General features: G+C 41.4%; 1 protein-coding gene across 1 annotated transcript; it reads left to right on the top strand.

The window, feature by feature from the left end:
• The first annotated feature begins 250 nt into the window (after positions 1 to 250).
• Positions 251 to 11955, top strand: dcaf12 (DDB1 and CUL4 associated factor 12). Its single transcript, XM_033627471.2, has 9 exons — positions 251 to 655; positions 3977 to 4267; positions 5817 to 6095; positions 6510 to 6570; positions 7351 to 7544; positions 8323 to 8388; positions 8750 to 8912; positions 9566 to 9744; positions 9893 to 11955. The coding sequence occupies exons 1-9, from the start codon at positions 596 to 598 to the stop codon at positions 10049 to 10051; spliced, it is 1452 nt and encodes a 483-aa protein (XP_033483362.1). The 5' UTR covers positions 251 to 595; the 3' UTR covers positions 10052 to 11955.
• The last annotated feature ends 645 nt before the right edge of the window (positions 11956 to 12600 follow it).

Raw genomic sequence — 12600 nt, forward strand, 5'->3', positions numbered from 1 at the left:
CTGAAATTCTATCAAATAAATAAAAGGCAATTATTCAGTTTATATTTGTACATATTAACTTGCTTATTAATATATGTTCAGTTGTTCAATTTGACGATCCATTTTGCTACTGAAACAAAATATTATGTCCTTAAAACGGAGACTAACCAGAATCATCTGATCAATGAGCTCACGCAGTCGACGTGAACGAGCACGCATGACGCTCGCGTTCACGAACGACCTTGTTTTTGTTGATGTTTAATTTGAGTGCGGCTGCGCGCTGCCCAGTGCTTTCGCCGTTGCTGACGCGACTTGGCAGGAAAAAAAAGAGAACGTGAACCCTCTGGCAGCAGCTAGCGACGTTGTCGAAGCTGAAAAGGGAATACGGTCAGATTGTAGTATCGTTTAGGAGCCCAGAAGGCAAGCTAGTGACAGCAAGTCGGCGGCAATCTCAACCAGCGACTAACCAACCTCTCCCGTATGTGATCGCCCTTCTTCGTCGTCGGACGCTTCCAGCGAGGGCCAAGGAACAAAATAGCATATCGCCATTATATGATCCAGTGTCCAGCGTCACTTTTACCCTCCATGTGGGTGAGGGAGCTGTGTGTATCAGATTATGGCGAGAAAAACAGTTAGCAGGAAAAGGAAGGCAGGAGAGCCCAAAGACCAACAACAGGTAGGCGGAAACCGGTGCTGATCCATGTTAGCTAGCCAATGCTAGTCAGTTGTGTTAGCATGCTAACTAGCACTGGGCTAGCCAGGGTTAGCTGATACAAGCCATGTCAGAGGCAGACTATTGAAGACATTTCAACAAATTAACCACTGCAATATATTAGACTATGTCGACATGACATGCACAAAACAGTCACAGCTGTGGTCTTATTTAATCAATAATATAATTAGTGTGTTTCTATTCGAAAGTCAGTACCTGCTAATGTTAGCATAACGTTATCCAACGGCAGTTCGTTATCAAGACGACAGCCAGGTTAACGTTAGCTAAAGGGCTAGCTATTGCAACATATTATGGCAATTATTTAATTGCACTCACAGTTAAATAACATTTTCATATGTAGATAACGTTGACAGTCCCTTGTTCTGATGGGGCATTGCATGTCATCCTCTAGTAACCATCCTAAATATCGTTAGTCATCGATGAATCCTGGTTTGTTTCATAGCTAGTGTCAAATTATTAGCTATAGCGCTAGCTAACGTTAGCAGAAACGTTAACTAGCAGTTAGCTAGCATAGCTACTGTAGATACAGACCAACCGGCCGACTGCTCGGCCTGTCCAGGAGAATGAAATGGACCTCTGCCTAATTGACAGCCAACATTTATCAGCACGAACATCCTCAGCTCACAACGTGTCCTAAGCTCAGTTTTTGACACCACAAAATATTCGTTGGTTTTAACGAGAAGTTAGTTGGCAGTATTATTGTTTTTGTATGAAAGCTACTGTACGACCTGCCCTATCTGCATTGTATGTCAAGGCATGTCTGGGCGTGTGGGGCTACCATTATTCACCAGGGGAATTAGACCATAAACATATCAGCAATTTATCAGGCACTCACCTCAGATATAACAATCAAAGACCACAAGAAAAAAAAAACAGCTGCAGCACCTCAGATCCCTTTGAGGTCCAGGGAATATAAGTACGTTTTGTGTGTATCCTCTGGCCCAGTACTGTTACACATCTTATAATGGGTATGAGTAATTAGGCCAGGGTTCAGGGTTGGAAATAAATTTTTTGTTCACCTGACACTGTTGCTGGTGGCTTCCAAAATCTTCCAGCCACTCAACAGATTACCATTACATATTTTATCAGCATATGGCTAGTGGCTTGTGCTAATTTCCAGTCCTGCTGAGACAATAATTATCAGAAGCATTTGTAGTTTTATTGTAATGTCTGCAACTAGTGTTTACCTGTAAAAGAGAGGAATGTTGCTCAAGGACACCTGAAAGCATCCAAACTTCTGTGTCCTCTGCATTGTTTAAGCAGCTTTAAAATTAATAAAAAGTCATCCAATTGATGATTTCTTCATTTGATTACAAGACTAACTGTTCTGTCAGTTTCTGTCACCACTGTAATTTGAAAGGAGTTAGATTTTATTTGACAATTTTTTAATTGCAATTTTTTTGCAATAATAGTGTATGTCCCTAAATAAATCTGTTAAACCAAAGCGGAATGATAAACCAGCACAATAAAGTGGAATAACATTTTTAAAAGCTGTGCTGCCGCTGTGACCTAAGGTTGTAAATTGTGAGTTTGTGAATAGAATAGCTGTAATTGCGGTTTCTAAATGCCCATTAAAGTCTTTGCAACAAGCAGCTAGTGTTACGAAGGTTAAATGGATGGTCAGACAAAAGTGTGACTGGTGTGACATGATGTGATTCAGCCAATACGCTTTTTAGCATGTGTTTGTGTGAAAGAGATTTCGTGTTTTCCTGACCAGTGATAATGCAGTCAGCGGGTCTGCTGACTAACAATAGGTGTAGTCTGAAGCTCCATTATAGACGGACAATAACACTGGCCTACCTGAGCAAGATCAAATTCAGCGCTCTTGTGTGCACTAGGGTTGTATTGACCCATCCTGATGAAGTGTCATTGACTGTGTGGATGTGTGGTTTTGCTGTAATACTCCCATGATCCACTAAGGCTCTTAAATCTTTACCAGCGAGCTACACATATGTGTCCACAGTCCTCTGGGGGATGGGTACGGCTCAGCGCGGGTAGTTATTGAAAGCTAAGAAGGTCCGATGCAATGAGATCACGTTATTTGAAGACTTGTTTGATTTGGTATATAGTCATATCATGAATTAATGTAATTGTACGTTCTTTTTAATTCCATGTAAAATGTTAATTATTGATTGTAAGGAAGTAGCGGTATACAAAATAAATGGTTTGGTATGAACCTTGGTTTTGGGATCACAGTATGGTGCAGTTTTCAGCATTCATTTTGAAAATGGTAAAGATTCAGTGGTGGTTCATGGGCTACAAATCTTATTGTAAGAGTTAAGGCACTCGAATACTGACATATTGTCAAAAGAAAAAGACAAATATCAAGAACAAACTAGAAGAACACCCTGAGAGTGCAGATCTCCACCAAGGGCAATTGCTCCATCTCGCAAAGTTAACAAAGTCCAAAATAATTTACGTATCTGCCCCTTGATTCGGACCTGCTTCAGAATTTAATGGGTTCTTCTCTGGTATGTGCTACACCCTTCCAGCAAGTTTTCTGAAAATGGGGCTAGTACTTTGTCTGTAATCCTGCTAACAAGCACACAAACCAAACCGGAAGCATGACCTCCTTGACAGAGGTAAAAACACAAATGTCAGCAATGTGCCATCAGAACTCTGACCTGTTAATAATTCCTGAACTGTACTGCAGCTTGTCCTTGTTTGTACAGGGGAGGCACAACAGACTGATGGAAATGCACACGAGAAGGCACATTATAGTGGGGCTCTAGCACTTTGACCACATGCTTTAATTTGATTCACTACAATGTACAGTATATGTGAGTGTGGTTACATATACACAGCGATAACCACTCCATAGCATTAGTTATTGCTTTGACATGGTCCAAATCTGCAGCAGGAGACTTGCCTTCCAGTCTGCCTTTGACTTGTTCTGGTAATTGACACATTTGGATGATGCTGCCGTAACTGGAATGTTTGAAGTGTTTCCACGGGCATACTTGACTTCAGTTGTACAAATTGGGGCTTACTGTGCTAAGCTGACTAGCATGCTACAGCTGATAGCCAGCAACCAGTGCACCAGTGCTAAGCTTTCTGAAAAACCTGGCCTTTAGAATTTCTGTTCCAAACTGAGGTTGTTGCATACTGAACTGAACGCTCTGTACTGAACAGTGCAGGAGAAATATGTGCACTGTTACATCCCTAATTGATAATCTCTGAAACATGTTGGACTTGACATAAGTTGTGCTTTTCCCACAAAAAATCTGGAAATTAATTAATTTCCCCCCCCCTCTCCTTTCACAGCTGGGCTGGTGTCAAACGCCACACAAGCGGAGCCGTGTTTCTTGTTCATCACGCCATGCCCAGCAGTGGTGGTGCAGTCGGCGCTCAGTGGTATGTGCCCTCCGGGGGCGGGAGTTCAGACCTCAACAGCAGCATGAGTTGCGGCTCCAGCGTAGCCTTCGGGGCTTTGCAGCTGGTAGGCTCCCTGGCATCCTCAAGGAGAGGGAGTTCTCACTGGGGCGACTCAACAAGGTGTTTGCTTCACAGTGGCTCAACCACAGGCAGGTGGTGTGTGGGACCAAGTGCAACACGGTGAGATGTCATTTTGTTAATAACCTGTGTTAATTGTTTAGGAATTCACATATATTTCCATGATTTGGTGTTAATATGAGAGTACTGTCACTTAATCAGTAAGATTACTTGCACTCAAGTAATTTGATTACAAAAAGAGAAGGGCAATACTCAGATTATTGCAACTGTCATGTTAACACTGTAACAAGGTTGATATCAGAGTAAGTATAATGCAAGTAATGGAGCTGAAATAATTGTTAGGCTTTCAAATTACTTGGTTTTGATTCAGTAACTAAGTAATTCATTAAAGTGAGCAGGGTTTCCCTTTGCAATGTGACGCGTCCCTCTTCTCATTTTGCCTGAATCTTAAGTTTAATATTGTATTTCATAAAAATGAAATTTCTTTAGACTTTAGCAGAGGCATTCTTTATCTCAGGCAAGGTGGTGCACCTCTGCTATTTATCATTTTTAGAAAACCTTTTTAATTCCAGGGCTCACCTCCCTATGCACAAATGCTCCACCAAAATAACATCCCTCCTGACACGATTTTGCAAGAACAATGTCGCTCCATCCACAGCTTAGTGCTGCCTAAGACATGTGTGATTGATTTGAAGAAATACAAACAACCCAGAATGTTGTTTTTTCCTGTTGTGCAGAATAATGATTGTTTCAGCCAGAACTTTCTTCAGCACTGACACAGCGTGGGAGAAGTCTAGCTATGCGAGACTAACAGAACCGTGACCCGCGCACCATTACAGTTAGTTACGAAAACACAAACCGTTACGGCCCTCATATCCGTGATAGTGTTTCTGAATGTTTCTACTGGATGAATGTCAGCCCGGTTGTTTCAGTCAGATCACCGGACACACACACACTGTGTCGAATCTGAAGAAATTCCCTATTCAGATCAAACGTCCCTTGGACTTAACGATGAACTGATTAGATTTTAGTGGTCATAGGTCCAAGGTCATTGTGATTTTGCATCTGTCTCATTCTCGTGAATGCAACATCTCCAGAACACCTTAAAGGAATTTCATCAAATTTGAGATGTCCACTTGGACTGAAGAACAAACTGATTAGAATTTGGTGTTTGAAGGTCAAAGGTCAAGGTCAGTGTGACATTAAAATACATTTACCACGTTTTGGCCATCAATCAAGAATTCTTACAGTTATTATAACAAAACTTCACACAAATGTCTAATAGGATATAATGATGAATTGATGACCTCATTTATCCAACAGGTCAAAGGTTCACTGTGACATCATAATACTCTGCATAAAACACTTTTCTGGCCATTACTCAATGTCATATGTCAGGAACAGAAGGGGAGACGTGGTCAGATACTGAATTGGGGACATTAATCTTGGCTGTCCACCTTGAAACTGTGCGGACTGTATAGATCTTCTGTGCTGCTTGGGGTGGGTGGGTTGGGGCGGGGAGGAAGGAATCAACTGTAAGAGAAACTTGACTGGTGCGTGAGGCCATACAACCGCAGGGCGGTAATTAGTTTTTGTTTTAACTTTTGAATCTCTTATTCTGATTCAATGTCTTTTCTTCTTTCACCTGCAGCTTTTTGTAGCTGATGTGTTGACGGGCCAGATAACGCGCATTCCCATGCTGAAGGACAGGGAGTGTAATGGTGGAGGCTCTGGAGTGGTGGGTGCAGTGGTGGCGGGGCAGCACTACCACCCCACAGGAGGCTCTCGTGCCCGGCTGGACCAGCAGGGCTGTGGGATCCACGCTATTGAACTCAACCCCTCTAGAACGTTGCTCGCCACAGGAGGAGACAATCCCAACAGCCTGGCCATCTACCAGCTGCCCACACTGGACCCTGTTTGCGTGGGAGATGTGAGTGGTTTAGCTCTGTTTGGGTTTACTGCCATCTAGTTATGGCCTGTGGCTGCTGAACCTCTCTGGGGCTGCAGTAGATCAGTTTGGGTCAACTCTTTGCAGATATATCAAACATGTCTGTGCACCAGCCGCAATGTTTGCACTTGTAATAGAATTGGCCAGATTTTGTTTATTGTCCCCAGAACATGACTTTTGTGATTCCTGACTTTTTATCCAGTGCCACACAATGACAAATTTTCCAATTCAACACTTTTAATGACAAGATAACAGAACATTAGTGATGGATTCCCTGATTGGCATACCTTCAACCACAGAACAGCAAAATACTGTAATTCTTTAACCATCATATATTTTGGTTAATCTTGTAAACCTTGTTGTTTTGCTTTTACATGGTAGCCATTTGTTTTTCAGGAAGGTCACAATGACTGGATTTTCTCCATAGCATGGATCAGTGACAACATGGCAGTTTCTGGTGAGTTGTCTTTATGATCTTAGCTGTGTGAAATGAACACAGCTTTGTGAGCTTTAGGGGCTCCATAAAAATGCAGTATTTCACCCTGATGGGCGTGGTTTTGCAGGACATAGCAGCGCACACTGGTTGGATCCGTGACGGCCTCGGACATCTCAGCTCGGGCACGTTCATACTTTATATGATGATGGTCATTATTTAGTCAATCTAAGTTTTAATACATTTTAGCACTATTTAGTTGTACATTTTTCCCAGTATAACTTTATGATGGTCAATTTGAGAATTTATCAGCAGTCAGGGAAAGTCATTTAAAATCTGCAGGGAGGTCTTGTTGCTGTTGCAGCTGTATGAACAGTAGTGTATAAGGAGCAAAATGCGGAGTGCACCTTTGTAAATCATTTATTATAAGAATAAATAATCATCTCCTTTTAAACAGTTCGGCATGGGCTCTACTGTAGGTTTAAACTTTGGGTTAAGGCGAAGATTCGGTTAATAAGCAACTTTTTAGGACTCATCCAAGAAGTGACGAGACAACCAAATGTGAGCCGATGAGAAAGTGCATCAGGCACATGACAGTCTGTGTGATGCAGAATGTAAGGCACCACCCCTAGGTGAAATACTGTGTTTTTAGGGAGTTCTGTGAGTATTTACATGCCTTCACAACTCTTCACTACATACCCTCGTGACAGTCCTATATTTATGTGTTGCGTTTGTAAGCTGTTAGTAGAAACATACTGTAACTAAGCAGTAGTCAAGATTTGTCTTATATGTTGAATTTCCCAGGGTCCAGAGATGGCTCCATGGGCCTGTGGGAGGTGACAGAGGAAGTAATGAGCCAGGCAGAACGCAGCCAGAACGAGGAGGCAGTACCCTCATACGCCCACATCTCCCACCGTGCCCTCAAGGACATCCCAAAGGAGTACACCAACCCATACAACTGTAAAGTCCGTGCTCTGGCCTTCAACAACAACCATAAAGTAAGATTTATCCTGACGCAGCTGTTGGGGAAACCATGTGATGTGATTACACTGTTCATGAAATATTTATTACGAGGTGTAATTTAGTAGGTGCCAGTTTTTAGGAAAACACAAGCTATGAGAAAAAGATCATTTGAGCCCAGGAACTCAAACACTGAGATTTATGTCATCTGATTGATACATATTCATTGATGTTAATAGTTAATTGACTGTTGTCAGGGGATTTAAATAGCCCATTTTATTTCTCTATGTGATATATGGATTTGCTGTTGTAGGTTAGCACCCTTTTCTTTGTACAAGAATGTGTTGAACTTCGCTTTAAGTAGTAACTCATCCACAGAGCCTGCTCACCTCCACTTAATCAAAATCTAGCTCAATACACATCTTCCATTCATCACTAGTGCAATAAGCTGTTTGTTACACCCAAGTTAATAAAACAGTCATGTGCAACAGCGTTAACACCGTTCTAAAGTAGCTACAAATGAAAGCTGTGTTTTACCCATACTTTATGACATGGAGAAAGGAGTGTTTGAAACACTCTGATTATACACATTGACAGCAAAGGAATGCATTTTGCTGCAGAAGTGGTTTGTGGACAACTTTTTTCTTTTTTTCTTTTGTGTTAGAGTATTTAATACTAAAAACATTGAGGTTGAGCATAATTTGCTAAACTTGCAAAAGGTTTATTGGCAGGAAATGACGTTTCTGTGTTCTGCTTCCACCCACTTTAGCTTCAGTCATTTACATCTGTCTTCCCATGTCGTTTTAACCTTTCCAGGAATTGGGTGCTGTGTCTTTGGATGGCTATTTTCACCTCTGGAAAGCTGAGCACAACTTGTGCAAGGTAAATCACAATGCATAGTTTGACTAATAATCATGTGATGCATTTCCTCTGCACACTTCATACTAGGGTGATACATGTAACCAATGTAGAACATGGTGACTACAACTTGTTGTAGTTTGTTTTAAAACACCAGATCAGTTTAATATGCGGTCAGTTACCAAAACATTAGATAATCCTCTATTTATTTATTTTTAATTTTCTTTTGCTTTTCTTATTTAATGTAGCTTCACAGTGGAGTTGTGCTGGATAGCTTTTGTACTTGATAGCTGTACATACTTGCCCTCATGTGAAGAAGGAAGGACTGTTCTTGACATCATCCTTTGTTGGTTCCCATTTAACATTCAGTGGCGTTTCCCTCTAGATACTGTCCACCAAGCTGCCTCACTGCAAAGAGAATGTGTGTCTGGCATATGGACAGGACTGGTCGGTGTACGCTGTGGGTTCTCAGGCTCATGTTTCCTTTCTGGATCCACGGCAGCCCACACACAGCATCAAGTCAGTAAATTCCAGAGAGAGAGGAAGCGGTAAGTGATCTGTAAAATTCTGTAAGGCCCCTTTTCCCACTACACAAAAAACCCCAACTAACACTTGCTAGCACCTGGCTTTTTTATGAAATACGAAAGGTTACAATCTGCATTCACCCCGGGGTCAAATGACTGCAGTGGTCACAGGTTCTTATCTGCTCCAGCTCTGATTGGATTCGATTTGTAATAATGGAGGCTTAACACCTGGACCTACGTGCCAATAAAGTGACAGGCTGCCACAAAATACTGTCTATCTCCCTCTGAGCAGCACTCGAACATACAAGCACCATCACATTGTCACTGGCCTCCATGCTGCTTTTTACTATTTACTAACCTCTTTTCCTGCCCTCTGGTGACATCAAACATGACGCAGGAAATAAAAAAACACACAAAGGCACACCTGTCTGTTGCAGGGCTGTGTACACAGCTCTGGGCCACTGGCAACAGGAATGCAGTCTATCATGTTCTCTCGTGTTTAAAAAAACCTGCATACACGTGCTTATCTTGTTGTAAGAGGGGCATAAGAAGCTAATAACACAAGCAGAAAGCAGCTGAACTACTTTGTGTTGATGTTTGCATACTAAATACCACTTGCATACTAAATACCACTACTTTGGAGTAGCTTTGCATTCATGACATCTGTGTCTGTGCAGGGATCCGGTCAGTGAGTTTCTACGAACACATTGTGACAGTGGGCACCGGCCAAGGTTCGCTGCTGTTCTACGACATCCGGGCCCAGAGATTTTTGGAGAACCCTTTGAATCCAGCTGGAGGGTACCGGAAGTGCCCAGGAGATGGCATCCTCAAACTCACTACAGGGAAAGGCTGGCTGGTACAACTTCTTTTTTTTCTTCCTATTACCAATAAACTAGTCCTTTCTTTTCAAAAGTGCTAACTGAGTTGTCCTGACACTAGTGTTAAAGCATTGTAGTCATGGATTACTAATATTTTCATAATTTTTCCTCTCTTCTTCTGCTCAGAATCACGATGAGACGTGGAGGAGTTACTTCTCAGACATTCATTCCTTCCCCAACGCGGTGTACACCCATTGCTACGACGACTCTGGCACCAAGCTGTTTGTAGCGGGTGGACCGCTCTGCTCCGGCCTGCACGGCAACTACGCAGGACTGTGGAGCTAGCCTCTTCGCCCCATCCATCGCTCTGTCACTACATCCTTGTCCAGATCTTAACCAGTCCCTCCATCCCTCTTCCTCTTCAAGTCCGTTGACGTCGCTGTCTTTGGTATCCCTCTTGCTCATTGAATTGTCACTCTGTTTTGCTCACACATGGACTCAGGAGCATGATCTTGCCCTCACCGTGTCACTGCTTTGAATATTGTTGTTGTGTATGTTTGTGTCCACCACTACACTACACTCCCCTTCTCCTCCAATTATTAGTTTGCTCCTTCCACCTCGGCTACTCAGTTTCGTTTTATATGAAAATGTACAAACAATTAACTAGTAATTTTCAAGAGCTGTGAAGTCTGCCACTAAGCAACTCAGAAGAGTACTGCAAAACATTAAGAATAAAGTAATACAAGTTCTCATCTTTTAAAACATCAAACCCGCAGGGATTAGGCTATGGTCTTTTGCTGGCTTGTTTTTGTATGTAAGGATAGTGTTTACTGCTGCTTCCTCTGTGATAAAAGATGGCGTCTTTGTGAAACAGCTGTGGAATTTTTCACTTAAAAGTTCCTTTTCGTTCTCTCACTGAAATGGACGGCAATAAAAGAGAGGGGTAAGAGGAAGACGGACTGAAGAGACAATTCATTTTGAAGGACTGAAACGGATTGCTGTTTGACATTTGATCGAGAATATTAACTGGTTGGAACAGCCCGTCCTGTCCCACAACAATCAGAACGAACTTCTCTCTTCTCCTGGCAGAAGTAAAATGAAGAAGCCAATCAAAATGGGACCTTGTGTTCATGTCTCTCTCACTGAGATGATACAAAGGAGAAACATTAAGATTGCTAAATGCGGTGTTGTTCTGCTTTGAATTAATCCCAACAAATGCATATTTTATTTTTTTGACTGTGTGTGATTTGACAGGCAATACCCCCTGCTGATATTCTAATTTGCTTTATTTGTATTTATTTTCCCCTTTCTCTGTCACCTTTACTTGGTTGGTCGGGGGTGTTTATATCTGCTTCTTTTGAAGGATATATTGTCTCTTTGCCCTTTGCTTATGTTCCTTTGCTCTTTGACCAGAATGCTTTCAGCAGCTCTATCCTTAAGTGGTGTTCAGACTCTGATCTGTAACCGTTCTGGTATTACTAGAGAATTTACCCTAAGGTTATAAGTTTTGGTAGCGAATTCAGTATTATCAGAGATGGAGGAGCCTTTACTGGGTTAAGCCCCCTCCCATAGTTCTTGGACGACTCCTCAGTAACTTAGGAGAAGATCTGCTATGGCTTATTTTGACCTTCTCAACCATCCAGCTAGAAGGATGCAAGGAGAATTAAGGAGACTTTTTGGACTCTACCCTGGAGTTAGATGCTGCAGGCAAACACATTGGTTGTCACAGTTGTAAAACTTTATTTTTTCCTCTTTTTTTTTTTTTACACCAAGGAGCGAGTGATTCTGCTCTTTTCCTTGTTTGGTAGAGGCAGGGTAGGCTTGAGTTACGTTTTTGCCTTCCTTGGGTCTTTCTGTGAAAGACTGCCACAGGCGATCATAGTTTTCCTTTTTCTACATGGAACTTTTCTCCAGTTTTCATGATAATGACATTGAAAAGAGAAACCCCAATTACGACCACAAATTGAACAAATAACCAACACTTTTAAAGTGGATTTTATATATAAATGTGTATATGTATGTGTAAAATACATAGGGACAATTGCATACATTTTTATGTATATGTCTGAGGAAGTGTGTGGATTGATCTGTCTACTTGGTGATGCCCTGTTTTTTTTATACATGCCTCATGAATGTTTTTACAAATGACTGAATCTGAGGATATTGTAAGATATAAACATCTGAAAAAAAACAAGCTATTAAATCTTTAAAAAGAGTAAATAATAAAAATAAAATGTATATTGATGTAATGTTTCTTTTTTTTATGTTTATCATTTATCTGATTGAAGGATTTTCTTTTGGATTGAAATGGGTCACTGGTAGAGGTGTGGACTCAGGTCGCAGGACTTGAGTCACACTCGAGCCATAAATTTGATGACTCATTTCCCCTCATTTCCTGTATCAACTAACATTAACACAATTCATTCCTAACACATTAACACTTAATTCCCCAGATCCACTTTGAACCAATCCAACAGCATCCTATCAAGTTGCAGGAGAGAGCCATGAAGAATAAACAATACTGAGAGCCAGTTGGAAAAATGATCCTAAGATAATTTAGTTCACATACAGTACAGGCCAAAAGTTTGGACACACCTTCTCAATCAATGTGTTTTCTTTATTTTCATGACTATTTACATTGTAGATTCTCACTGAAGGCATCAAAACTATGAATGAACACATGTGGAGTTATGTACTTAACAAAAAAAGGTGAAATAACTGAAAACATGTTTTATATTCTAGTTTCTTCAAAAGAGCAACCCTTTGCTCTGATTACTGCTTTGCACACTCTTGGCATTCTCTCCATGAGCTTCAAGAGGTAGTCACCTGAAATGGTTTCCACTTCACAGGTGTGCCTTATCAGGGTTAATTAGTGGAATTTCTTGCTTTATCAA

The sequence above is a fragment of the Epinephelus lanceolatus genome, chromosome 1 (assembly GCF_041903045.1).
Source record: "Epinephelus lanceolatus isolate andai-2023 chromosome 1, ASM4190304v1, whole genome shotgun sequence".
Classification (NCBI taxonomy): Eukaryota; Metazoa; Chordata; class Actinopteri; order Perciformes; family Serranidae; genus Epinephelus; species Epinephelus lanceolatus.